Source organism: Coturnix japonica, chromosome 14 (assembly GCF_001577835.2).
Source record: "Coturnix japonica isolate 7356 chromosome 14, Coturnix japonica 2.1, whole genome shotgun sequence".
In the NCBI taxonomy this organism is placed as follows: domain Eukaryota; kingdom Metazoa; phylum Chordata; class Aves; order Galliformes; family Phasianidae; genus Coturnix; species Coturnix japonica.
Window position 1 is genome coordinate 2,455,754 of NC_029529.1, and position 27,519 is coordinate 2,483,272.

The 27,519-nt window shown below is 44.2% G+C and overlaps 3 protein-coding genes across 4 annotated transcripts in view; 1 reads left to right on the forward strand and 2 right to left on the reverse strand.

The window, feature by feature from the left end:
- Window positions 1–16,951, reverse strand: part of C14H7orf50 (chromosome 14 C7orf50 homolog) — a 93,062-nt gene extending 76,111 nt beyond the window's left edge. The window contains exons 1-2 of the mRNA XM_015876534.2: window positions 16,825–16,951; window positions 16,325–16,454 (exon numbers count right to left, since the gene is read on the reverse strand). Coding sequence (XP_015732020.1) covers window positions 16,325–16,453 — 129 coding nt within the window. The 5' untranslated portion in view covers window position 16,454; window positions 16,825–16,951. The remainder of the gene's footprint in view (window positions 1–16,324; window positions 16,455–16,824) is intronic.
- GPER1 (G protein-coupled estrogen receptor 1) lies at window positions 690–8,141 on the forward strand. Its single transcript, XM_032447606.1, has 3 exons — window positions 690–1,507; window positions 2,045–2,191; window positions 3,447–8,141. Exon 3 carries the CDS (start codon window positions 3,883–3,885, stop codon window positions 4,954–4,956), a length of 1,074 nt encoding a protein of 357 aa, XP_032303497.1. The 5' UTR covers window positions 690–1,507; window positions 2,045–2,191; window positions 3,447–3,882; the 3' UTR covers window positions 4,957–8,141.
- A 1,554-nt stretch (window positions 16,952–18,505) lies between the features above and the next one.
- ZFAND2A (zinc finger AN1-type containing 2A) lies at window positions 18,506–21,512 on the reverse strand. Of its 2 annotated transcripts, none has more exons than XR_001558371.2 (6): window positions 21,346–21,500; window positions 20,728–20,822; window positions 20,037–20,162; window positions 19,690–19,841; window positions 19,221–19,309; window positions 18,506–18,674 (listed from the first exon to the last, which is right to left on the reverse strand). XR_001558371.2 is itself a non-coding variant. In XM_015877014.2 (6 exons), exons 1-6 carry the CDS (start codon window positions 21,398–21,400, stop codon window positions 18,665–18,667), a joined length of 528 nt encoding a protein of 175 aa, XP_015732500.1. In that variant the 5' UTR covers window positions 21,401–21,512; the 3' UTR covers window positions 18,506–18,664. The 2 variants fall into 2 exon arrangements, 1 of the variants encoding a protein (XP_015732500.1); XM_015877014.2 differs by lacking the exon at window positions 19,221–19,309 and adding an exon at window positions 19,089–19,178 and having other exon boundaries at window positions 21,346–21,512.
- Between the last annotated feature and the right edge of the window lie 6,007 nt (window positions 21,513–27,519).

Here is a 27,519-nt window from a genome sequence, read left to right on the forward strand (position 1 = left end):
TGGCAGGAAGGCAAGCACACCAGTTGCTTCCACACTTGTTCTCAGCAGCAGTTGCAATAAGGCACGACAGGCAGGGCTGCACTACTGCCACAATTCAGTTCAATACGGATCACAGAGGCACTTGTTATAAAGTCCTATGGGATATCAGCACATGATGGAGGAAAAGGGAATGCAGTATTCGGCAGCTGCTAAAATTTGTTTTAAGCACTTTGTGGCCCTTTTCAATAGGGAAGTGCTGAACGGTGAGATTAAGATAGATTAATCAGTAACAATAACCCAATTGCAAAAACAAGAGCCTGGAGATGCTGTCATCTGTTTTAGGAAACAAAATTCAGAGAATTCACATGACCATCTCATAAAATATTTACACAGAAGTCACTAATTACAATGTAATCATATTAGATGTGGTCTCTTCTTATGCTTCATAGCTCTCCTAGCGGGAAAAACAGCTACTTGAGGGCATTTTCAGAAGGAAATTTCCTACCTACACTCGAAGCATGGCAGAAAGACATATTTCTTGTCATAAATTTAAGCAAGAAAATCAGCACCGATAACAGCATTATACATTCTGATAGCAAATCAGCTGATGCTTGCAGCTAGAAAACCAGGGGCAGACAGAGCAGCTGATTGCTGGAGCGGGACCCCAGCAGAACAAACATGAACACCCAGAAGCCACCTCTAGGCATAAAAGGAAACACGGATCCTGCTGGCCCTTATGGGATCAGTGTGAGTTCTGAAGGACAGAACTAAGCAGAGTGAAATCACATGATGGACAAACAACAAGAAAGACTTCTTTATAATCCTGCTCTTAGAACAGAAAAAAAAAACCCAGCCCTTCAAAGCCAGTATCACAAGACTTTCTAACATGACAATTACTGCAGTCCCACAACCCAACCATAGCCATGCACTTCTCAAAGCAAAGCACTTTAAGGCCCTCTGTCCCCATCACCCCATCAGGCAGACTCCAGAATGCCATCTGTGTGCACCTTCTCTGCAGCTAAACAGTAATGCATGCCCAAACCATTCACAAACAGCATGCTAACTTCACACTTCTGAGCCAATAACATTGATTTCTTGGAATCCTAATGCTGAGATCCAATTCATTTTTTAAATAGTGATGGAACATTGCATTGAAGTACGGCTTCATTAATGACACTTAACAGTAAGTTAGCGGATCAATATCATCATCAAAAGTTAATTATGCAAAGACACAATTGCTCTTTCAGGAGAAAAACACATTTTCTTTCAGTCTTGAGAACTGCAGCCACCAGTAGGTGGTGTTTCTGAAATGTCAGAGCACTTCTTCCCCCCTACAGATGAAATGCAAAACTCCACCTGCACTACTGCTGCTTTCAATGCAGGACTCCACGCTCGCTGCTGCTCCAGGTTCACTGCAAAAGAAGCTCATTTCATCTGAGGGGCTTTGAACAGAACGATTCTACCACGCATCAAGATGACAACACACACCTGAAAATGTAAATACATACAACATAGGACTGACTTACAGGTAGGAAAACGAAGATCTGTAACAGTAGTTTAGCAAATGACCTTTCTTAGCTGCTAGATTTCACCCCATCTAAATATTTTCCTCTAAACTGTCCCGGGGGTTTAAGAAAATCTTGTATAACAGAAAGCGTTGATTCGTATGTGTGTAAAATTGGCTCAGTTGTGACTTGCAAATAAATCTGTTAATAATTGATCAGCTGAGCTCTAGGTTTGAATACGCTGCCCTGCCTGCAAAATGCCGAAGGCAAAAGGAATAGTATGCAACAGAAAAGTGACAAATAAGAGACAGCAGCTGCGCGAGTAGATCCAGCAAAAAAGAAACCAGCAGAAACAGGGTTAATTCCAGCCCTATGAGGCTGTTCAGCAGCACTTCGACTGAACACAAATTAGAACAACCCTGGGAATCTATAAAGCTTGTTTTATTGCCAAGGACATGCAGCAAGATCTGCATTTTGCTGTTGTAAACTATCCTTTATTTAAGGCGTTTTAAAACAGGACAGACTTTGAGATGATTTTCTTACTGCTGAACTGTCAACAGGTGACATTCCCTGCAGCTCTGCACACCTAAAGGCAAGTTTATCCTGGCACGGCAGTGGAAGTTGACGCATCCATTAAGTGCGTATGTGAGCGAGAAGCAGCCTTCTGCTGTCTGCAGGAAAACCAGCTCTGGAAAAATGGAATTAAGGTAAAACAAGGTGCTTCACAGTCTGTGGTTACCTGTAATGTTTGCAGTAGTTTGGGTTTCGGTGGGCTCTCAGACTTTAGTAAAGCCTGAGCACAGGGCTGCCATGTAGAATCAATTGCTTTGACTCATAACTTAACCTTCCTTTTATTCACAGCGTTTTACTGCCTTACTGAAAGATAAAAGGGTGTTACATGAAAGAGTGGGTCGTGCCTCACTGGTATCAGCTTGAAACAAACACCAAACCTTCTTCAAATACGCGTAATTTCACATGGATATTTTAGCATGGAGATTTACCTTATGAAAACGCTTCAAAGCACAGCAACAGTGACAGCGTACTTACAGCTCTCACTGCGAAGTAAAACCTCTTTTGATTCAAGTATCTGCTGGCTACTTCTAACAAAATGAATCCATTTGAGCAAACTGAGACGTGCATTTCTGACTACAAATACTGTAAGGCTCCTTCTCCATTCTTGGTTTGCTCCTTCTGTGCATCGGTGCTACTTGAAATCGTTAACAAGTGGAACTGAGCCCTAATTTTACCAGTTTTGCTGGTAGGATGAAGATTAAAGCAATTCAGAATATTCAACATTTAACACGATCTACCCTGGGTTACCATTTCCGTTCTGTCAATTTGTCTGGCATTTTATTTAAATAAACTCCCAGCACTGCTGAGTCCACAGCATTCAGTGTTTGTAAGGAAACAAATAGGATGACCAGTGTTTCCATTCCCTTCCAGAAATCAATGTAGCATAATTAATTGCAAAGAAAAACAAACTGACGTTGGTGTAAATCCGTGCGCTGCTTATATTACCTTCATTTCCAAAGTCTGCTTTTCCTTTGCTCTGAAAGCAATAGGAATCGACTGCTGTTCGCCTGCTGCTTTCTCAGCCACAGACTCTCCTACTTAATAAGCTTACGAGCTGATGATGAACTGAATACACACACACACACCACATGCATATAAACTTTATATTTATAGACTGTTTTCATTAGGCCAAATTCTCCCATTTGATTTCAGTATCTCCACGTATTCCAATACTGGATCCCTAACGGTACGCAACGTTTTATCAGATCCACCCTCACAATATAATATCATCTCAAACTCATTTTAATCCTTTTAACTGAACCGTTGTGCATCCATTCCAACATGACATTTCCTACAGCCTCAGCTGCACGCCTTAAGTTAGAGGAAGCATATTGTGCATGGCAGAACGCTGGAGTATTAGATTAACAGTTTTCCATTTGCAAATTGCAGGTCCAAGGATGTGCACTGAGTATTAACAGAACACAAATGGAGCTCGAACTCTGCCATCCCCCAACCTGCACGAAGGACAATTGCTGGTGAAAACCTTTCTTTGCAATGATCCAAGTACCATTACGGTAAAAAGATCTCTACGTGGTCTTACGGCATATAGGAACTGCAAGTGCTCCCATCTGCAATGCATATAGTGTCTTGTAAGAAAAAAAGGAAGAAAGAAATGTATTTCTTGTACTGTTCTATTTCAGTCCATTTCAAGTCTAATTAATTCGGCTCCTAAAGAATTTGAATTTCCTATTTATAAGTGCGGGCTCTCTTCCATTCCAATCAAAATGCTTCCAATCCACTGCTTTGAAAACAGCCCAAAATCTCATCTTTTTGGCATTACAACCAAACTGTGAGTGCCGTTACCTTTTGTGCAGATACTTTAACCATGGAAACCTACTCCGCCTCAGTACCACCTGTTATATGTAACAGCACAACTTTTGACCTCAATGGATCCCATCTGTGTAACGAGAGCCTGTCTTCTAGACTAGCAGATAAATCAGAACACCAACAATACATTATTGGGCTTTTCTTGTCCTGCCTTTACACAATATTTCTTTTTCCCATCGGTTTTGTAGGAAACATTCTGATTCTGGTGGTAAACATAAGCTTTCGTGAGAAGATGACTATCCCAGACCTTTACTTCATCAACCTCGCGGTGGCCGATCTCATTTTAGTTGCCGATTCTCTCATTGAGGTGTTTAATCTTGATGAAAAGTATTACGATATCACTATTATATGCACCTTCATGTCTCTGTTCCTTCAGATCAACATGTACAGCAGCATTTTCTTTCTGACGTGGATGAGTTTTGACAGATACATAGCACTGGCAAAAGTAATGAGGTCCAACCTGTTTCGCACTATGCAACACGCCAGGTTGAGCTGTGGTCTCATCTGGATGGCATCTATTTCTGCAGCACTAGTGCCATTCACAGCCGTGCACTTACAACACACCGGAGAGGTCTATTTTTGCTTTGCAGATGTAAGAGAAATTCAGTGGCTAGAAATAACCCTGGGGTTCATCATCCCCTTTGTGATCATCGGTCTTTGTTACTCATTAATCGTTCGAGTTCTTATAAAAGCACACAAGCACAGGAGCCTTCGCCTGCGCCGACAGAAGGCTCTTCGGATGATATTCGTCGTGGTCCTGGTTTTCTTTATCTGCTGGCTCCCTGAAAACGTCTTCATTAGTGTCCAGCTTCTACAAAAGAAAAGCGAGCCCACCTCGTCAAGCAGCCCATCCTTCAGACACGACTACCCTTTAACGGGACACATCGTGAACCTCGCAGCTTTCTCCAACAGCTGTCTGAACCCTTTAATTTACAGTTTCCTAGGGGAAACCTTCAGAGACAAACTGCGACTGTACATCGAGCAGAAAACCAAGATGTCCACGTTACATCGGTTCTGTCAGGCTGCCTTGACGTCTGTCATCCCCGACAGTAATGAGCAATCAGAGGTCTGATTTAGGGCTGTTGTGCAGCACATCCGACTGTGAAGTTGTGTAAAGAGTGAACAAAACGCTTACTACTAACAGCAAAAAGCACGCCCGCCTGTGTATATATTGTATGGCTCTACTGAGTATTTAAGGTTTATATTCGGAATGTTTTTATGACAACTTCAATGTAGAAGAATATGTTATAGTCAGATTTTATTTAATTAAGAGCAGGATTATTAAAAGCTGAGCACTGAAGGAGCTTTATTTTATGTAATACATGCATGAATGATAAAATAGAAGAAAATTTTATCAAGCTAGGAAGACTCTAGATTTAACTCAATTATCAGAGATGCTGTTTTGCTGGTGTATAGAAGGTACTTCCACTTAAATAACCAAACTGCAGTAAGAGTGGGGGAAAATCATTACAACAAATTGATGTGGAGTTGCAGAAAGCAGTGATTTTTACCCAAACATGTTAAGTTTAATGACTTTGCTTTTGAGAACTATATAGTATTATCATCATTGTATTCCAGCATGTCTTCCACAGTTAACTGTTTCTGATCTTAATATAATCTAGAATGGTGATGAGTTCTCGTCTCATAAATCTAATCTGCTGCTTATATCAGCGCTTGATCAAACCTGAAATCATCTGTCATTATATGGTTCATCTCAAAGAACTTAACTGCAGCAAAACGTAATGCATTGCTCTTCTGAGGATTCCCAAGACAGCACTTCTCAGGATGGATATAATTGGACTTTCAGTCAAAATGCAAGCACGTCTATATGTGTGCACCCACATCTCCCTCCAGACTCAAACAAAAGTCGTATAAGATCTGTCTCCACTTAGCAGACCCATTCAGGTGGCTTTAAGGAAGTCACATTCCAAAAAAAGACCATAAGAAATGTTTATAAAGATGAAAAAGCCTCTTTTTTTCTTTTCTTTTTCCTTTTTTTAAGAAGAACTTTTGTAAAGGTGAACAGGTCAGAACTGCACTTTGTGCCCTGTCCACCCCAACCCCAGAAACCACTGGTCTTAGGGACCTTAAGATGCATGTTGGTTGCTCTGTTCATTTGAAGACCAATGATGCTAAGAAAACAAATGTTACCACCACATGGTAGGGAAAAAACAGCTTCTAAATTCTTCTAGAAAATAGCTGGGTTTTAAATCTGGATGATGCTCAGTGCAGGTTAATGCCGGACTTCCCCCAAGGAAGCCATAAAGTTCCTAGAGATTCATGCACAAGGTCATTAATCCATCACTCACTGCAGCTCTGAAATATACAAACTAATTCCACCAAGCAGAGCACCACAACCCCAGTCAATGTGATGATGTGCCCTATTTTTAAATGTCACATATGGGCCAATTAGCACACTAAAGGATTTCTAAAACATAGATGCTTAAAACAAGGAGTAGAGTATTAAGCTACAAAGGAAATGGTGATTCCATTCATATTTCTCATTAAATACTCAGCTTCCTAGTGAAGTTGTAGCCACAAAAGGTTTGACCTACTAGCAGAGAGGCCTCAAGATGATACTGCATTGGAACTAGATGGATGTTCCTGGAACACTGAAATAGGAACAGCAGAGAGGAGTTAGCCCAGATGCTGGCCATTTCCAAGGGACAGTTACTCACCAACTAAGGAGAAATTCCCATTTACTCCCATCTTTCTGGTAGAGCACTAATGATATTTTCTCTCTGAAAGATGCAGGCACTGCCATGCCTTCTCTGCATAGAAGCTGCTCGACAACACAGAGCAGCAAATCATACATACAATCATACATATGTCCATTTTCCCTCATTACTTTCATGATTGGAATCAACCACAACCAGCTCTGTCCCGGTGTGCATTAACCAGCCTTCTGACAGGCAGCTGCTTCAAACAGCACAAACAGAAGGAACAGATCACACTTCCAGCAATGCATTTCCATCAAGTGAGCACACAGCCCCAGCACAGCATATCAGCTTTGGGTAACCCCAGCACTTGCCATGAATAAACCAATTTCTTTGGGTCGCAACAATACAGTTTCCCAAACAGAATTCCTCTATCCAGCATCCCATTATATGTCTAAAAGCACATTGCACACCTGAGCTACCAGAAGAGGTTCTTTCTGTTGATATTTTGGTTCAGGTTTACGAGCTGTACCTGAAATGACTACATTTAGGTGAAAAATGACACCTCTGCACAGAAGTTGGTGATGGTGGTGGGTTTTTTTCCCCCTAATGGGTAATTTAATCACATAAAGTTGCTTTCACTGAATCCTTTCAACAGTTTGAGATTTACCACACAGTGACTGTGCAGGCTTGAAAAGCAAAGACAGTTGGTCTCAAGATGAAGTTTAATTCATGTAAAGCATTAATTATATGAATGCATGGGGCAAGGAACACAAGTCAGTGGGTCAAACAACCCCAGATCCTGTGAGGGACAGATGAGATGCAGAGAACGACAGTTTCTTCCTTTCCCCTTCTGGTCCACAAAAAAAACAAAGGCTAGAATCCAAAATGCTCAACCCACCCACTCCAAAAGGGAACAGCTGCTATGAAGCAAATTCAAAAAGCAGAGATCTTAAAACATGATTGTCTTTAATATCGCTTCTGCCAACTGGAAAAGATACCATCTCTTCCTATATTGCCCTCATGTCACTTTATCAGCTGTTCATTAGGACTGCAAAAGGGAGGAGGTTACCTGGATGACTCGATTGCTACTTAACGTGTCAAAATGTGGTTTACAGAAGGTGAAAGCATGTAGAATTCAACTGTGAGCATGATTTAATTCCATTTGAACTTATTCCTACATAAACAGGAGAAACAAATGCACACACAAAGGGCAGGTTTGAATGTTAACAGCTACTCCTGAAAATGAATCAATGAATTCATATGATTTTGCTTGGAAATTAGAGTGATTTGAATTGAGGGGATACTACCCTTCCCTTCCAACCCAAAAGCCTTTCCCCACTCATTCAGAGCACCACACAAATGTTTGGGACTTTCAAACAAAGAAGTGCACAGAGCTGAACTCATGGTTGAATTCAATTAATCCAAATATCTCTTTGCAACACAAGGTTACTCCCATGTTACCAATTACACTTACAGCAGCCCATCGCTACACAGCCAGACAGACATTTCTCATTCAGACTGTTTAGGTTAAGCTATTATTATTATTATTATAACATTCTGTTTAATAAACGTGTCTCCAATAAACATTTCCACCTCAGAAATGTATTTTATCTTTTTTTTTTTCCCCTCTTAATGTTTAATCTACAGAAACATATGATAGGGAACAAGCCATTTTTAAGACATGCTTGCAGAACACCTTGCCCATAAACTCTTAAGCTCTGTTGGCAGAGAGGTGTACAGTGATAGACAGTGATCTGTGCCATGTGCTGCATCCTAGTAAGACACACTGGATTTGAAAGTCTGAGCACTCTCCATTCATATTTACAATTCTGATGTCTTCCCTACCACTGGAAAAATGGTATTTTCCAAACTATTTATTCTCCATTGACATACAATACATGGAAGTTTTAGCCCTTGCCTTTTAGCTTCCTTTTAGGTTTCCATTCCATCACACAGCAGTGGGACACATCCAGGAGCTAAGAAGGAACAGCTGCAGGCTGAGCCAGCCACCCAAGCTGACAGCAAGAAAGCAATGCCTTCTCAGGACCTCAGGCCCTGCAGGATCAGCTCACTGCCTTTCACTCAGCATCTCGCGTGCTGCCTCGGTTATTTACATCATACAGTTCATTCCACTGCAGCTGATTTAGAGATGCTTGTCTCAGCCTCATCAAGTCTGTGTGTTTAGGAAGGATTCAAAGTCGTTTAACTCCAGTGATAAAACCAAGCCAAGTTTTCAACCTGTTTTTCCAAATCACTCAAACTCTGTCTTCTACAAATATACATAGAAATCTGCACGTTCTAAGTTCACAAACTACTGAGTTATTCATTATTAAAAGAACAAAACCCCAACCCTGCATTTTTAAATGCACATACCCTAAGTAAGGATGTAATGCAGCAGGGTAAGCAATGACTTTGTTTAGAAATCCCCATGCTTGACCTGCAAGCAAAATCATTCCAAAGGCTTAAAATCTTTCCAAACTGCACAACATACGTTTTCTGGAAGGACTTCAGAAATACTCTGTAACAAAGACATAATAGAGAAATGGGAAAAATACTAGGATCCTGTTACATTATCCTTAGCAATGGCATGAAGGCTGTTCTGACAGGAGTTCACTGGCTGTCTAATAGCAGCAAAGATGGATGCCTTCTGCCTCAACCACAGCAACATTTCCGTTACTGCATATTCTCTCAATAGAAACAGAAATATAATGGCAAATGAGATTTTCTTCTATTCATTCTCTTCCATTCAGAGCTGAAGAGAAATAGCCTTACCTGACTACAGCAACTATTTAACTCTTGTGTGCCACTATTCAGTTACAAGTGCAAGTGGGGAGAAACCCAAGAAAGAGCTCTCTCAGTGTTGTCCCATGCTCCAAAAATCCATCTGTGGGCTGGGCAATGAGACAGAAATGAGATGCAGCCAGCAATACCCGCAAGAAGGTCATTTAGAAGTTCTCTTGGCTTTCAAAGACTTGAATTCAAAAGAATTACTTCTGATATCACTTAAAGCTGAACAGCAAGACAAGCAACGTGCTATTTCCTTATCGTGGTGCAGAAGAGGTGCTGACACGTGGCACTGCAGAGGTGCCATGGATCATAAGTGCAGATCTGCTGACCAGGAGCTGCTGACACTGACAGCAGATGGCACAGGAGCTAAACACGTGCTCAGCCCACAGCACGGGCTGTGTGAGCATCCTTGGCAATCCTGTCCCTGGTCCCCATGAGATATCTGATCCTCTCAACCTTCCCTGCTACAGGGTAAGGCCTTTCTTGGACAGAAAGTGCTATTTATTGTATGAACAACAGAACATAAAATACAAATTGCTTAGATTTATTATTAGCTATGTCAAAATGTGAAGGTAGAATAGAACGACAGTTATTAAAAACACACACCTTCCCTCCATGCTTTCATATAAACTCTATGCTCCATTCTTAGTGATGCAACTCTAACTCTTTGGCACACTGTCTGAATGGTTCTGACGTGCTTTAGAAAGGGTGTAGAGGCAGAGCTCTCCATCTCCCCATGTGTACGTATGCTGTTTGCAAAGCCTGCCTTACAGATGCAAATTATTAAAATAATGCTGAAAATTCAATAAAACATTCTATGATGATGATCATCTGCTTCGTGTCCTACAGAACTCTAGTGGGATTCGATTAGGAGTAGGGAAATGCATTCAAAGACAGGGTCTGGTTCTTTAGGAAGGAGGCTCTCCCATCAAATACCTTCATGCTAGTACACACAGCACTTCATGCAGCTTCTGTAAGTCCAAAGATCAATTTTCTGTTCTAATTACTTGTTGGATGTATGAGAATTTATTCATCTACATGGCTTTGATCTAACACACAAGATCCATTTTATCTGTGATTTATCAATTAACATATATAAGCATACACCACTATTTCACGTGGCTTTCAATATTGCCTCTAAATGCAGAGGGCATTTTTGCTACTACTTATTTACTTATAAGTAGTGATAAGAGATAAGATGCTTATAAGTAAATAAGAGTGTTTGGACCTAATTTTTATATTAAGTAACTGGGGCCTTTTCTAGCAGCTGTCATTCATGATGCCTCTGTGATGAACTAGGACCAGAAATAGAGAATGAGAAAACAAAGGCACAGCAGCAGCATCCTCACTTGAGCGGAGCTGGGTGGCATTACACCCAGTATCACCTGCCCCCTCAGTGATTCTCAGCATCCCCAGCAGCTTTGGCCATCAGTGGGAACCCTGCACTGAGATCCAGTTTCCTGCAAATATGCACAGCTAAGTCATGAAAGCAAGGATTTATATTGGAAGCTGAGCAAGAACACTCAAGGAAAGTTCTCACCACTGAGTAGAGAGCGAGAGCTGAAAGGAAATGTCAGCTCTGTTCCAAGAGGTGAAATAATTTCCCCCCTTCGTGGCTAACCAGGAACAGTTGTGTTCCACCACCAAGCTCCCATCACTTCAACTCCTGGGTACGAGGAAAAGCAAGGAGCTGAATTTCAATGTATACAGATTAAGGCAGAGTGAGCACAGAACTTTTGCTGGTTAATATGTGCTGAAAAACACACAATTCCTTTAAACCAAAGTCAGAAATGCACCAAGTGCTGTTTATCCCAAACACAGTTGGGGACGTGAGCCTTTCGCCTGGGAAAACCATCTTCAAAGCAGCAACTGTTTTCCCAGCTGTGAACACTCTTTCCTGGGAAATCTACTCGTACCATTACAAAAATAATTTTCAAAGGAATGTGAAATGATTCTGCCTAATCTATGCATATCCGTGTTTCAGACATTATTCTGTACCTCCTTAGGCATGTTTGTTTACAGAAGGCCTTGTATTCCCTACAAACACGACGTGGTGTGACAATAAAAAAATGTTACTTCTTTTAATAGATAAATAAATATGTGGTTAATTCAATCAAATCATTTGTACCAGCTCTAGCAATATTCTGAGTAAGAAGTGTTAGCAGGAAACAAAGAGCTCTGTCCCATAAGCCGCTGCCCTCTCCGTTTGTTTTTTCATCCCCTTTCCCCTAATTTGAATAATATCACATAGATATTAAGAAAGCAGACAAAACACGTAGGATCCCACACAGCGAGTCACAAATGGGGTCCCAGTTTGGTAAATGCTTTCAGCAATCACTGGGCTGTCCTGTGGAGCAGCAGTCCAGGGCCAGCAGGCCTTGGGGCAAGGCTACAGCAGAAAGGTAGGCCAAAGGAAAGAGAAACGGGCCCAATGTTTTTAATGCAGACTGTCCAAGCCCAGCAGGCTAATGGAAGTTGAATAATATCCCTACTGACACTGAACTTTGTGTTGAGGAGGAGCTATCTAATCCTCCTTTTCACCAGGAGAGAGGTTAATTCACTAAAGATATCCCTTCCAACAAACCAACTGCTGGTGTACCCCTGAATGGAGGCAGGGATGAAAGACTGTGTCATCTTCATAACACACACAGAACTCTATTTCCACGTCAGAAATGCAAACTACGTGGCCAAAAAACACTGCAAGATTCTTAATTGAGGAGGTTTAGCTCAATAAAATGAATTCTCTAGCAATTTATTTTCCTTTTATTTCCTCCAATATGGAAGACCAATTCTCTAAACAAATATTAGAAATTACTACATGGATAACATTAAGCACAGCACGCAGGATTAAGTTAGTAAAGCAAAGCTGTACAAATGCAGGAGGACACACTAAGTGGTGCAACTTCACAACACAGCTCAGGGTAGAAAATACAGCTGATACTGGTGGTTACAGGAAGGGTTTCACATCATTCAAAGTAAATCAATAAATAAATCAAAGTAACAAGACAGGACTCATAGACTCTGTTTGCAAACCATCCGCAGCTCGTTATTCAAAGAACAGCCTTTAGTATGAATTAGTGGGCTGCCAAAGAAAGAAATACACTTCCCAGTGAGAGTTTTACAGTATCTGCTTGATAGATCTTAAGCCACAAAGGTCTGGTTTGCATTTATTAACCATTCACATTACTCCCCCATCTACCTGATTACAAGCAGCATTAGAGATCATATCGAAGCATCACTCCTAAGTATTCCAGCACAGCTCACACCACAATGTTCACCTCCATAGATGAAACGCTGTGCTTTGTGGGTTCGGGGTTCCACTATTATACACAAAACAATCACTTTTGGTGGTTGGCTTTGCTGCAGGATGAGCTTAATAACTCCTCGATGGCCTTTATCGCAATCCCCAAAAGGCTGAAGAGAAAAAAACACTTTCCCTACTAAATTTGCCATTTTCCATTTAGCAAACAGAGCTCACTGTTTGGGCACCTGCACAGCAGCCCTGTGATTAAAGAAACGCTCTGAGCTACTTGTTTATTTGCCATTGTTTGTACTGCCTGGATGGAATCTCAAAAATTAAATTCCTTTCCCACTGATTTTGCCTTTATCTGGAGGAAACGTTGATTCCTCCTCCCTCCAACCAGCAGCGCTGCTGAAGATGACAAGGAACAGAAGAGGGCTCGTGCTACATGAGCATTACCCAAAATACCCCTCAACCACAAACAACTGGATTTGATTTATAATGACCTGACTGGCTCTTACTCAATTTTCCTTGAAGTTACAACATTTGCTAGGCTAAATTGGGAAGGAAGAGGAAATTAACGTTGTTTTCTATGGATTATCAATTTTGTGTCTCTTGCTTAATAGATGTTCAACTCTGGAAGGATTTCTTTCTTAATGCAGAACGCCTGCAGCTCTGAGATCAGCACTGGGGGAACAGGATGCAGCCCTTGTGTCCCAGGGTTAAGAGATCCTTGGGTACAGGGAGGTCGCTCTCAGCAGAACTCCAATAGCCTTCACAACCAAAGCCAACACCGCACGATGTTCTTTGCCTACAACACTAAGCATCAGTTCTGCCTTTCAGAAAGCTTCCATGGCACTGAGGCAGCCTGAAGGGTGAAGACATACATAAGCAGAAGCAAAGCACGAGTGACTGCAAACAAGCACTTCCAACACTTCTGTTACTTCAACATGACAGATAACAATACCATAAATATTCTTGCCATGGAACCGAGACAAAACTCATTTGTCACAGACAAGGCCCATCAGAAAGTTTTCCTTTAAGAAGCCAGTGTTTAACTCCAGACCACCAGTCCAGAAGGCGTACTTCAGATTTCTTTTCTTTATGCCTATATTATGTGACAATATAAAGAATAATCTCCAATTATAGTACAGTTTAACGTAAGACCGTGTTGGTAAGCTAGAAAATCATTAAAAACACTGAAACTAATGCCCAGGCACTTTAAAAATCAATGTTAAAAACATGTGGGTTTTACTGCCAAATTGCTCAATAAAACAGATGTCAAGAAAAACAGTAAGAACTACGCAAGGTAAATACAATCTAAAAGCTTGCATTGCTCAGCACCACTCGAATTTGTCACGCAGAGCCACGTGGTTCTGAGCTCATTCAGGTCCTGTTGTATCCAAATCACTCACTGCTATTTAACGTAAAGAAAAGAAACTGAGAAGATGGAGATCAATAAGACATCAAGATGACTCCAAAAAGGTCAAGCTGTTCCAAGGGAAAATGCTTTCATCTCAGGCTGCTGAGAATCTGTGAAATAACTTCCATGAAGGGATGATCAATGGGTACTAAATTCGGTCACTTAAGACTGATTTCAACATCCCTGCCTGCAGCTCTCTAACAAAATCCAATAGAGATTTACATTTCCCACTTTGCAGACTGAAAGTGCTGTAACAGAATAGGGAAAAAAGAAGTAAATCATGGGAGAGAAAAGTGACTTAATGACCCAGTGAAAACCCCTTCACCACAAGCAGCGCACCGTGCTGCTGCCTTCTGATCTATTTCCATCACATGAAACTCTTTAGCAGGAACTGGAAACTACCAGTTCCTGCATTAAGAACACCAAAAAAGTTCTCTTTGCTTCAGTTCCTGCATTAGAAATCCATCGTAGCTGACCAGCATCCAGCTGTCACACTTCAGCAATTTCTGCAGGTCTATCAGATGTTAAGCCTACTTTAAAGTAGCAGTTCCATCCAGCTACCAGAGGCCACCACTCTGCAGCTTTCTTCTCTCGAGAGCTCCTTCTCCCCTTCCTGTACATGCACAGCAAATGTACCTTGTTTTCAGCTCCATCTTGCACACTGACAAGGTCTGATTGCCAACAGCATTTGAAAGCACAACTCCACTTTGACTTAACTGTGTATTTCAAGCTAAGCTGGGAGCAGAAATGAGCAACAAAGTGGAATACAGCTGACACTCATTGACCACTTCTGCAGCAAAACTGCTTCAGGTCTGCCTGATGTTTTTTCATCCTCACCAGCCATTTCAAACAAAAAAATGTGGTCTACTGACTTACACTTTCCTACTATCAACAGTTATAAGTTTATAAAGCTGATGCCAAAAAATGGCTTCCCATAGACCTTATATGGTATTCCCTAAAACTAACACCAGATACATGTTTAAGCCACCCACTGACACCAACATTTATAGTCCTAAGAACACTGTGCCTAGCCATGTTCCCTAATAGCACAAAGGAGCCTGCTTTCCATTTCATATTTGCTCTCTCTTTCACTGTCCTACAGCCTGTAAGGACAACAAGATCTGATCCAGGGCTCCTACGAGCTTATAGAGTGACATCAGATGGTCCAAAAAGGAGCAGACAATGACATTTTAACTTTGACTTTCCATTTCACACTTCTTCCCCTGGGAAATTATTGTTACATCACTATGAACCTGAAGTCTATAACACGCAACACAGAAAGGGAAGGAGAAACATTTCCTTTTATGAAGCTACAAATAAGAGACTTTCCATTTCCCTCTGACACAGACAAAGGTGCACTCTTCTTTCCTTACTTCAGCACATTCCTGCCGTGTTAAAACCACAAGTATTTACAGACCTCCAAACAGCTACTGCCCAGAAGTTGGCTTTTCTCATCATTCACAACAAATGCAGACATTTGTACATGCAAAAGCTCTCAGGAAGAAGTACTGCCAATAAGCTTAGGTAAAGCACAATAATAAAATGAGCAGCACTATATTCTAGTTATGATCTCTATTGCATCATGCATCTCATGGTTAATGACAGGGGCACATAGCATTCACATTTATATTAGGCCAGGAAACACAACAGTGTTCTGTAAGACCATGGCTTATCATCACCCTGACAATCCCTAAGTAAAACAACTTCACCTTTTGTTTTCTGCCTTGTTATATCATCAAACCACTTTTGTTCCCTTAATCCACATCCTACATTAAACACTTGCAGTAACCAAAGTCACCTTGTTTCCATACCATTTCCATCAGAAAAAACACAGAAACAACTTCAGTTTCCACTTCACATCTCAGCATTGTTTGTGTCGTTATCATCAGATCAATTGATCAAGTATTCCATTACACAGAGAGTCTGCTGACACCTTCTGGCCATTCCACATTCTGTACAAACACCAACAGGATTTCCACGACAAAAAATCTTTCATGCTTTTCCAACCACTCAGAATCACATGAAGGCTTCAGCTACGCTACCACTGCCATATGACAGCTGGTCAGAGCCACTGGGTTCCCCTTCCACCCACACGCTCTTACTCATCCTTCATCCTTCATAAAAGCATTCGGAGCAGACTCTGACTGCTACAACTACACAACATAAATCAGATGCAGCCCAAGATGTTTGATTCATTTATCTTCTCTTTCACTTTCACTCCAGGCATTCAAGGGCCCATTGCAACTGAATCACATGGCAATGTCAGACTGCTATGGACCGACCTATCCACATTGTACTGAATTAAACAGTGAAAACCAACATGACCCACCTGGAGACTTGGTTTCTTTTTCTCTGGTTCCGTTTCTGACTCCTGCTCTCCCTTATGGGTCACTCGTTGTTTTCGCTGTTTTCTTTTCTCTTCTTTCATTTCTTTGCTCTGTGTATTTTTCTTTGCCATTCTGAAATGGAACATCATGTAATTACCAACCATCACAGCGCCATCACAACTCCCAGTTTTGGGTTGTTTAATGGACAAACTTCCTACATGGAGTCTATGTGAGTAGAAGAATTATATCTTTATTCGTTCTTAATTTATCTTAGTTCATTGCATTGAACTTCAATGAACCTGGGTGGCAGGTCGGCAGCACAAGTGGCAATGCCATGCTCCGAAAGTAATGCCTCCTATTTTTGTTATACCGGCCCTCAATGTCAGACATGGATGCTGGTGGGATGGCAGTAAAAGCTGAACCTTCCCACCAGTATCCCATGAGGTTTTTACTGCCTCCTTACACAGCAGTGCACGTAAAGCAAAGGCCCATCTCTTATTACCTCCATAGGCCTCAGGTGGGCACGGACCATCCCCGCACGCCGCCACCGTCCCGCCTCCTCCGCACATTCAACTCAGCCTCACGCTTGGCGCCGCAGCCCGCCCCTTCCCTCCCACTGGCTGCGGGGATAGAATACGCTCATTTGGTTGGCTCTCCACGTGTCAATCATGAGAGCGACCAATAGGAAGCCTACTTAGAGTATGCATGCTGGGAACCGAGCCGGCTGGCGGAGGGCAGCGTGACGTCATCTCCCTGCGCCGAGCTGTTCCACGTGGGGGGGCACGGAGCTCGCCCCGCCCGCCGTTGCCATGGTGATGGCCGCCATGTTTGGAAACCACCTAGATCCTACGCAGTACCCAGGGCAGGGCAGGGAGATGGGCTATGGAACAACAGGGCTCCATGATTCAGCTTTTATTCCGCGTCCTGTTTGCGTCACCGTGTGGTTCAGTGCGGTATTGCACTCATTGCCCTCTAACAAAAAGCCTTCATGGCAATACAACGTGGCCAGGTATTCATCTTTCCTATGGGGAACCATAAAGGTACACAAAACATTCACACCTTAAGGTAGGGTTCCCATAGGGAACCATAGGTGCTTCCAAAGAGAGAGAAGCACACCATAACCTCCACACAAACAAGGCAGACCCCAAGGTTGAATGTATCTTCATTAACTGTGGTTGTGCTCTCATCTCCTGCTGAATTATCAAAGCTAAATTCTCCCAGGTCAAGGAAGCAGCATTTTATGCCACATTATCCCCCCCCCCCAACCTCAGCAGAACAGCATTGGAAGCTCAGAGCTGCAGGTGATTTGAGGGACTGCAATTACCCTTCTGTTAGTCCTGAACTCCAGCCCACCAGCCCCAGAGTGCGGAGGAATAGCTCCAATGACACATGAAATTGAGGTCTTAACCCCCTGACATCATTCAGTGAGCTGTGGCATTTGTCCTCACAATTAGTTGGATGAGAGGTCTACTTAGATGGCAGCTGGGGAATTAGCACTGTTCATTAACAGCACATTTCCATCTCATCAAGCTGCAATACTTCGGGCCCCAAGCTAAGCAGCTGGATGGCTCTTGCAGTTTAAAGAGCAGAGCCTTTAGGTGATACAGCTGATGAAGATAATAGATGTCACATATCTGTTATGTGTTTGTTTAAGCCTTTCAGGAAGAACGACAAGAGCAAACTGCTTAGACAATGCTGCGTTTCAGACTTACTATCTGCAACAAGAAACAGTGAATAGCTATTTTGCTTTCCTTTTTGTCCCATCCACAAGGAAACACCCATAGCATCCTACATCCCTACCTAGGGGGCGATAAATTATGACAAATTATGCTGTGCATGCCTCTGTGAGCACTATCCTTTCAGAGAATTGCTTAGGGAGGGCCCAGGAAAACTGAATATAGCTTTATAAATCAACCACTCCAAACATCATCCAGAAACCGAGAGACATTATAGAATGTGAGCTTCATACTGAGAGATGCTGTTTGTCAAGCAGAATGCTGCATTGTTTGCCAATTGATTTCTAAAAGGACTGAGAGCTACAACAGCAGCTTGCATTTCAGACTTCCAGCTTAAGGGATACTCAGTTTAGCCTTGCTTGACCTAAACAAAGCTGGCTGTGTTTCAACTTCATTTTAGCTCTCTTACTACCACTGAGTATTTTTCTTAGAATAAAAGCTGTAATGTGAAAGAATCAAAGCCATCACAAAGGGGGATGGTTTATTGAAAGGCTCAGAGATTATACAAAAATAATAAATTACTCATATAGAAAAGTGTTAAAGAGCTTCAAGACGAGATTAACTTAAAAGCAGATAAAGGTTCGATCCAGATGCAAAGAGCTTCTATCATCTGCACCTGAAAGACATAAGAAAACACACATAAGAACACACTGTAAGAGCCACACCATTAAAGCCTGCAGCCACAAGGAGATGCACACCATGGCAGGGGAGGCCTCAGGCCACTCATTTAGGGACCTGCTGTGTTTTTCAGTATTATGATGAAGCCACAGTTACCCAAAACTGAACCAAAAGCCTCAGTGGGAGACAACCTGCTGGCCCAATGAGCAGTTCTGCGTCCTAATGCATCCACATAACCATTTTAATGGCTGCAGCATGGAGGAACATTCACTCGCACTATCAGAATCCTACTGCATTCCCAGTACTGATCAAAGGGCAACTAGCAGTTCAATGTATGACAGCAGAACTCGATGCTGTGTTGGCATAAGAGTATTTTATAAACCTCATCTCTTCCTCATTCCACAGCTTATACCTGTTGTGCTGAAGGTTCCCGTTAGATGGCACTGCAATTGCTCCTGTTGACTTGAAGGCTGTTTGAGAGGCTCGCATCAGAGCTGCATATCTACAAAGAAATACAGCCAGGCTCAGCACCACTTATACACACCTTTAATAAGCTCACTCTTCCATCCAGCTTAATCATCTGCCATGCAAATTTTACACTCCTACTGCACAGAACAAGGTTGTGTTGTCTGCCTGCAAGAGACACGTTTTAAGTTTCACATTAGGTCAGTAAGCTATTGATTTTATTCCTGGTTACAAGGTTCTGTGCAAACCTTTAGGATCCTAGTATTTAGACCAAGAGCCCAAACCACTTCAGTTGGCCAGAACCTGCTCTCAGGGCTTTAAAATGAAAAGTCATGCTGTCAAATTAAGCAAACTTAGAAGAGTTTTAGGAAGTTATGTGAGAAGAAGCTTCTTTTCTTTGGCTCAGACTTCAAGGAAATATAACCAAGATTCAAAAAGGAACAAAGGGCTGTTTAACTCAAGTGACCAAAGGTCAACATTATTTATCCTTACCCCCACCAAGCCCTGAAGCTTCATCTTGAGCTCCAAGTACCACAGCTACAGCTTACCCAGCCTTGGAGATGGGATGGCCGCTCGCTTTACAGTCATGATCCAGAGGATGCCGATGCTTTATGCAGAAGTTACCACCACACTGCTCACAAACTACTTTCATCATCTCTTTCCTTTTGCAGCCGGGCTTTAAGCACTTGTTTGTGAAGATCTAGATAACACAAGACAAGTTAGCAATGATTGTTTCCTTCCTGCCACCAGCTTCCCAAGTAATAACATGCTTAAACATGAATGCTGAGTGCCCTTAAAACAGAGATTGAACAGCAAACTCCTACATGTTTTGCTGTCAGAAGACCAAGCTTGACAAGCATTTAGCAGGCTTAGATTCCAATAGCAGTTCTCATACCTTTTGCTGTGCTGGATTGTATTTACAGTCCTTATCCATGTGGGCTCCAACCACAATATCTGGTACTTCACCCTTCTGTACAGGGATGGGTGCATTACAGAGTGGACACACTGGAACCTGCACATTCTGAGATCATACCACACCAGTTAGAAGCCTGACACTTATTGCTCTGTCCTTCCCTTTCTTACCCATGGGTGATGGAAAGCATATTCATAAGGACATTATATTCTATTCATGAATCTTCCTAAAGAGGATTTTTAGGAAGGCAGTTGTAAATCTGCATCCAAAAGGCCAGAACTGCTTTGCCAGATGAGTTTGTAGCAGCACATTCAATAGAATCATATTTTAAGTGAGTTTATGAACACTGCACAGTGCTCAAGTACAGGCCAGAAATCAGCTCTCTCCCTCAACTTATTTCTTCTGCAGTAAGTCTTAGGCCACACTACACTACTGGGAGGAGCATCAAGTATCTTTGTAAAGAGGCAAAACAAGCAAGAAGAATGGCAGTCTAACAGTAACAAGCTTACAAAGGCTGTGTCTCAACACAGCTGGGATTCTGCTGCATCATCATGCTATCTCATGGTTCTTCCACCTGCTCTCATAGAAACCACAGGTGGAATCTCACAGCAGCCTTCCTGCATGACTCAGTGACCCTACAGCAGCACTTGCCAACTCACATATAGGAACTTACTTTCTTGTAGGCAGAGTTACACCTGTGGTCATCATAGCGGATGTGGTCCTTACAGAAGAGCTCCCCACACGCATCGCATTTCAGAGGAAGGAAATCTGGGAGATGGGGGGAAAAAAAGACAAACAGATTCTCATACAGCAGAGCTAAATGCTTTACATGGAAGTGCTGGAGGCACAGCACAAAGCAGGGCACTGCTTTTGCCCACATCCTCCCTATTGTTATCTGGATTTTGCCATTCCCTACAAGCAGTGACAAATAAGTGACAGCCTGATGCTGGCAGGAAGACCCAGCACAAGCTGTATGTAGCTGAGGAAGCTTTTAGCAAGGCATTAGTCATAAAACAGGCTGAAATACAAAGCCAGAACCCAGAGCAGAAGCTGTCTGTTAAAAGGCAGAAGTTCCATAAGCTCATTAACAACCCCTCAGAACAAAATACTGTGCCCTCAGCTACTCTTCCTATTTAAGACGCTCCATAAGAAGCCAACACACCCCAACAGAGCCTGGCTGACCAGAAGGACACCCAGGAATCATCCCCTAGGGATACAGGAGCACCCTGCAGCTGCAGCACAGCCCCTTCTAACACACACCATCCCCACCCTCTTCCCCATGGCTCCTTACCGAGCTGCCTGCAGACCCGCTCCGAGCAGTGCCGGCCCAGCCACGGCAGCTCCATGTCGGTACAGCACGGTACGGTGCGATGCAGGACCGCCCCTATACACGCTGCCGCCCTATATACGCTGCCGCTGAGTCAGCCCGGCGCCGCCTGCTGAGTCACGCTCCCACCCTCCCGGCCACCCCCGATGACGTCCCCGATGACGGCAGTGCTGAGTCATGCTTTGGGGGGCGGGGCCGTGACGGGGCAGATCGTGCGCTGGGCTCGAATAGGGGCTGGGACTGGAGTCCAAATGGCACCAATAATCCTCATTTAAAGCCCTTTTCCCAAAGAACAGCACATGGCAGCCTCCTGCTGTCCCTTAGGTTGTGCTTCCATCTCCCCACCTGCTGTATGTGCACATGGATGTGCCATGTCCAGGCTGGGTACACTCACATCACCCTGGGACATGGAACAGCGCTTCCTTGGGTTGGGTTTGATGCTGGTGGTTCCAAGCCCTGAGCAGTTGGTCCTCAGTGCATGGACATGGCTGGTATGGAGCAGTGTGGTCACACAGCATCTTCACCTGGCCATTGCCATGTGGTTAAAAGGGTTTCTTTGGCTGAGCAGAGCCGGCTTCATCATAGAATCATGTCTGCTGGGGATGAGAGCAGAGCACGGCCTCACCCGCTGTGTTCTTATCTCAGCTGGTTTTAACAGCTGGGGATGGGGCAGTGTTGAAAAGCATGCCAAAAAGGTAAAAAATAACAAAATCCAGATACAAACTACAGTGAAAGGTCCAGCCACACACACAAGGATCTTCAAGACCTTCACTGCATTATGCATTTATTCATCAGCACCATTACACTGTTTATGCACTATTCCAAGACATGGGAAGCACAGAGAGAATTACAGCCGTGCCCAAGGGGGCTGGGACCCCCAAACTCTTATGCCTGGAGCAATGGGGTGAGTGGGGCAGGAGGAAGAGGCTGCTGCTGGCACGTGGGATCATGGCACTCAGCAGAGCCTGCTGTGAAAGGGATCATGTTTTATGGTGGGAAGGAGGAGCCCGCCTGGCGGATGACAATGGGAACAGCTATGCACAGATTAGATACTCTTAAGGAAGTCTGTAAATCCCGAGTCTGGAAACCCATACAGCACAGGCAGCCATCTTAATAGGAACGAGGATTAGAAATTAGCCGAGGTCTTTAAGTGATATTTTTAGAAGTTTTGCTCCTGACAGGTTAGGCTGCTGAGAACGGGAGGAAGGCGCCGAACCCCGCATTACTCGGGAAGGGATCACAGTGCAGCGTGTGATTAGAGGCTGGCTAGCTTAGCGACAAGGGGGATAGGTGGGTTAGAACTGGTTCAGGAGGAATTAGCAAGGGAAATTGCTTGAGAAGCAGAATTTGATTAAGGGCAGCCAACATGGATTTGTGAACAGAGAGCTACGTGTAACCAACTCACTGGGCCTGGGGGAGGTGCAGATGCTGTGCAGCCTGAGCTGCTGAGGGCCTTCAGCACAGTGGTGATGCTGGGGGGGATGGATGGGCTCCTTCCTCTCCATCCCTTCTTCAGCATTTCAGTATTTTCTCTTTCCCCACGACTCTGCTCTTTGTCCTCTCCCTGTCTCCCTTGGGATTGCTCTGCAGTTGGTAAATTGCCACCATCCATCCCACCTCACCAATGTGGGATGTCTTTGGACCCGTGCTGCATTCTAAAGGGGAACAAAACACCTCGGAAGACATTCATGCCCTTCCCCAGCTTTCTGAATGTCTGTTCTTTCAAACAGAGCCCCCAAAACAATCTGGTCTGCAGAAGGACAGAGATGGCCCCTTCCTACCAAGCTGCCTTGTGATGAACCATGATGCCTGCAGCCAACGCATGCTGACATCCACCTCCCCTCCTCCCCGTGTGCCCCAATACACCTGGCAGACACATACAACTGCCTGTCCCTGCTGTTTCCAAGGCTGTCTCATCCCCCACACCCACCTGCACCGGCCAGGAGCAGCCCAGTGGCCCCGTTAACATTCAGCTGCCCCCCGTTCACCTTTCCCTCTCCCAGGTCCCTGAACTCCCATCTCATCATCCTGTTTTCAGCTCATAATCCCATACCAAGCTTTTAAAACGGAATATTATTTTTATTGCCATGACCCCGTGGTGCTACCAGTTCCCCCTGTGAAGGAGATGTGACATCTCCATTACATAGCTCAGATAAGTGTCTTAAAGGGACCACACACGGAGGAACCTAATGGTACCTATTTTTATTAGGATTATTACAGGAGGGGAAGTAAAGCAGTCCCATCTCCCCACAGGATACTCCGTTCGCAGCAGCAGACAGAGAGGAGAGATCTGTGGAGGCGGATCAGTTTTCCAAGAATATTAGCTACTGCTGCTCTAAAATTAGAGTCTAGGGAGAGCAGACAGGTTGACATAATTGAAAGGGCTGTCTTACGGGATGACATAGTTAAACGAGCCCGTGATCAGCTTTGGAGTGACAGCTCAGCGCCTTCTTCTAATCCCCAAAGGAGCACCCAGTTGCAGGGCTGTGATTTAACTAGTCCTGGATCTTATCTTTGTGATGGTGCCAATATTATTAGAACTCATTTCGAAAGAGTTGTCTCCAAAATCACCGTATATGAACCGACTGCTTTCGCAGGCACGGCTCTCTGCAGCTTCACCCTGCAAAGCTCATTGTGGATGCAAACGCTCCTCTGCTGCCCATCTCATAGACCCCAAACCGTCCCCATAGGCTGAGCTGCAGGGGCAGACCCAGAAACAGGATTAAGAGCCTCATTTCAGGATGAAGCTGAAAAATGTCCTTGAGCCGCACATTTTATTCAGCATAATTTAATATCAAACACAAACTAACAAAGTTAGAGGTGAAATATAATAGCAGGAACCCCATAAAAAGTAACCTAATCTGTAAGATAAATAGACAACACTTTAGCCTGGGGAGATGGCAAATAAAAGAGAAATATGAGCAGAGCCGTTCTCAATTCATAAGTAACTTTAAAGAGAAGTAATGAAGATGACTTCTCCAACTTTTAATGTCCTAAATTTCCTCTCAACAACAACAACGAGAGGCAATTTTAATACTTTCTTCATAAACTTTCACAATGAGGATGGCTGCAGACAAGTGGCCTGGACCATTCCATTGGCAGGAGCGAACAGAGCGATGGCTGGAATGGCTCAGAGGGGCCAACCTGCAACCTCTGGTGGGGCCAAAGAGATGGAGCTCTGCTCATCCCATGCCATTTGCCCATGGCCACCTCCTGCTGCTTTGTTTCAGGTGCAGAACTCGGAGCATGCACTGCCTGCACAGCAGCCTTAGCCAGACACATTTTATTCCACTTTTTTAGCTCGTTTTTGTTAGTGACTACTTAAGCTTCAAAGGCTGGGATTTTCCTAGCAGTCTAATGCATTTAGGCACCTAAATCCCACTGCACTTTGGGGCTGTATCAGACCTTCAGCTGCTGGGCGAATCCCTGCTGAGTGCCTAAGGCGACCTCCCCAGAAAAGCACCAGATTGACACAGATAACATTATATCAGCATGGCATGAGCTCCTTTCTTCCGTAGAAGAGTCTGGTGTTTAAGCCCCCTTCCTAAAATGACAAAGCAAACTGGAAAGGGCCTTGCCTGCTGGGTGATTTCCAGCTGTATGTACCTGTAGGGGAATGTTACATTCTGTCCTCAGGTTATACCGAAGGTAAGCTTTGCTTTGTAGGCTGAACTTCTTCAATTAAAGAGAACAAGCCCTCCTAATCCCCCGCTCTTAACTCTCCCGAGGAAACCTCAGGGCTGCTAAGGAGGAGCAGATTTGGTGTTTTAAAGGCAAAACCCAACCTTACTGTGCTACCCACCACCCCAACCCCTGCTGTGGATCCAGCCCTTTGGAGCATCCAGGCAGAGAGGAAGGAAGGGGCTTTTCCATCTTCAGTGTTGCTGCATACAAGGGGATGGCATTCCCCTTGGAAAGGTGCCCCCCCAGCAGGGACACAGCTGTGTGACACTCAGAGCTGCGTGCCACGAGGTGGCACCATGTCTCTTCTCACCCACACAGCGGGGTCACTCCTGCAGCCAAGCAGATCCCGCAGGGCTGCATTAAATGAGTCAGGCCTTGGCTGGTTGAATTCTCCTCACTGAGCCTTCTTTTAGTGATATCTGAGCAGCCTTTATCCCATAACACCCAGCTGATGGAGCAGGTGATGCCACCACCCCATCCCATAAGATAGGGGTCCTATGGGTTCTGCTTCTCATGCAGGAATATGGTCACCTTCAGCCAAGGGGACACTGCACAGAGCTATGGGATATCCCTATGGGATAGACCTGGGCTCCCATCCCTACCATCACAGATGGTTGTTGGCCCTGAGAGGGACAGCAGTGTCATGGTGGTGGTGGCTCCTGGCTGGCTCTGTACACAGGAGAGCTCATTTCTCACGTGGAGCTCAATAGAGTCAAGGGAGGGAGGATCCCATTGCATAAAGCATGTGCCCATACCCCTGGAGAAATTAAAACTTCACATCTTGGCACACCTCTGCCATGGGAGCTTACATGTATCCCAGAGGAAGAAGCAATTGAGTGGTTTTCCTGACTGAGGTCCCCACTGTAAATCAGGCACTGCTGCCCAGAGCTGTAAGTGCCCCATCACTGCAGGTGCCTGAGGACAGGTTGGATGAGGCCCTGTTAAACCCAGGCTGGTGGGGGGTAACCAGCCCATGACAGGGGGACAGAACAAGGTAGTCTTTACCATCCCTCCCAGCCTGAGCCACTGTATGACTCTGTGGTCTGTTTTGGGCTGCAGTCTGGCTCTCCTGGTCTCACAGTCACCTCTCCTACAGTCTGGGCTGTCCCCTGCACCCAGCCAAGAAATGGGCGCTTCTGGGTGAAGAGGAAACAAAAGGAGCTGCTTGAAGTGAGCTCTGCTGAATGGGTTCTGCTGGCCCTGAGCACGGCTGGTGCTGACACAGAGACTGGTAATACCTGCATTATTCCTGACACAACGCTCTGCGGCTGAACAATACATTTGCCAATTCAATTTATTCAAACAAGTTCCTTGGGAAGACAGCAAAGCAAATCCAGGTGGCAATTACAGAATTCAGACTCTGCTCCAGCATCAGGAAACAAAGGGACAAGATAGGAAAGAAATAGCAGCTTTGGCTGGAAAACCCACGGCCACAGAATCCTGAGAGCTTCCTTCACATGCTTGCTGGTATTCAGCTGCAGAACCCAGTGTCATTGGGCAAGGAGACAGAGCAGCACTGCCATTGCTCTGCTCTAACGCCCAGCACTTTGGAATAGAGTTACTACTGTTTTTTTGTTCTTGTTGGAAAGCACACTGATCTCTGGGTTCCACAGCCCATTGCAGGGAGCTGAAATTGAAGAACGAGCACATCCAGCAGCTACCGAGACCAGCAGTGTGGTAAATCCCACTGCACTGCATGCTGTGTGTTGGTGCTGCAGGGCAGAGTTTGCCCACAAGCTTGGATGAAGCATTTACACACTCAGAGCTTGGTGTGACACTCTCAGCCATGTGCTGAGGCTCTCCATATCCCAAACCAGGCCACTATGGATGTGCAAGAAGGAAGATTTGCTTACAGGTGTCCAGCCATGGGAAATTCCCCTGTATTAGAGCCTGCAAACCCCAGAGCATCATCTCCCCCCACCCCACCCATGTCACCCCAATCCCTACATCTCCCAGCACACCCCAGCCCCCACAAGCAGCACCAGGAATGGATGTGGCCCAGCTGTAGAATTAGGTGAAGCCAAAAGGTGGCAGCATCTTATACAGGATCGATTTTGCATGAATATTTCCCCTATTAGCCATTTTTCTTTCTAATCATGGAATGTGAGTTTGTAAATTACAGAGGTGGAGAGTAAATGTATTGCAACCCCTGGCAAATTGATATTTTTGCAAGAGCTGTAAACTTTTCCTGATGGCAGATAATTGAAGGGAACAAGCATCAAATAAAATTCATAAAGATTCGGACCTGCTGGAATAAGACAAATGACGTTCAGTGTTTGGAGTTGTGAAGTAATTATATGCCGGGTGCCAACATAATGAATACATGGGCACAATAAATGGAGTTGGGCTGATGGGTGCCTTGGCTGTGGCACTGCACAGCACCCTGTGGTCCTCTCCTTCAGTACAAGGGATCTGCTTGGGTTGGGGTCACCCCCACAAGTGCCCTTCCTTAGG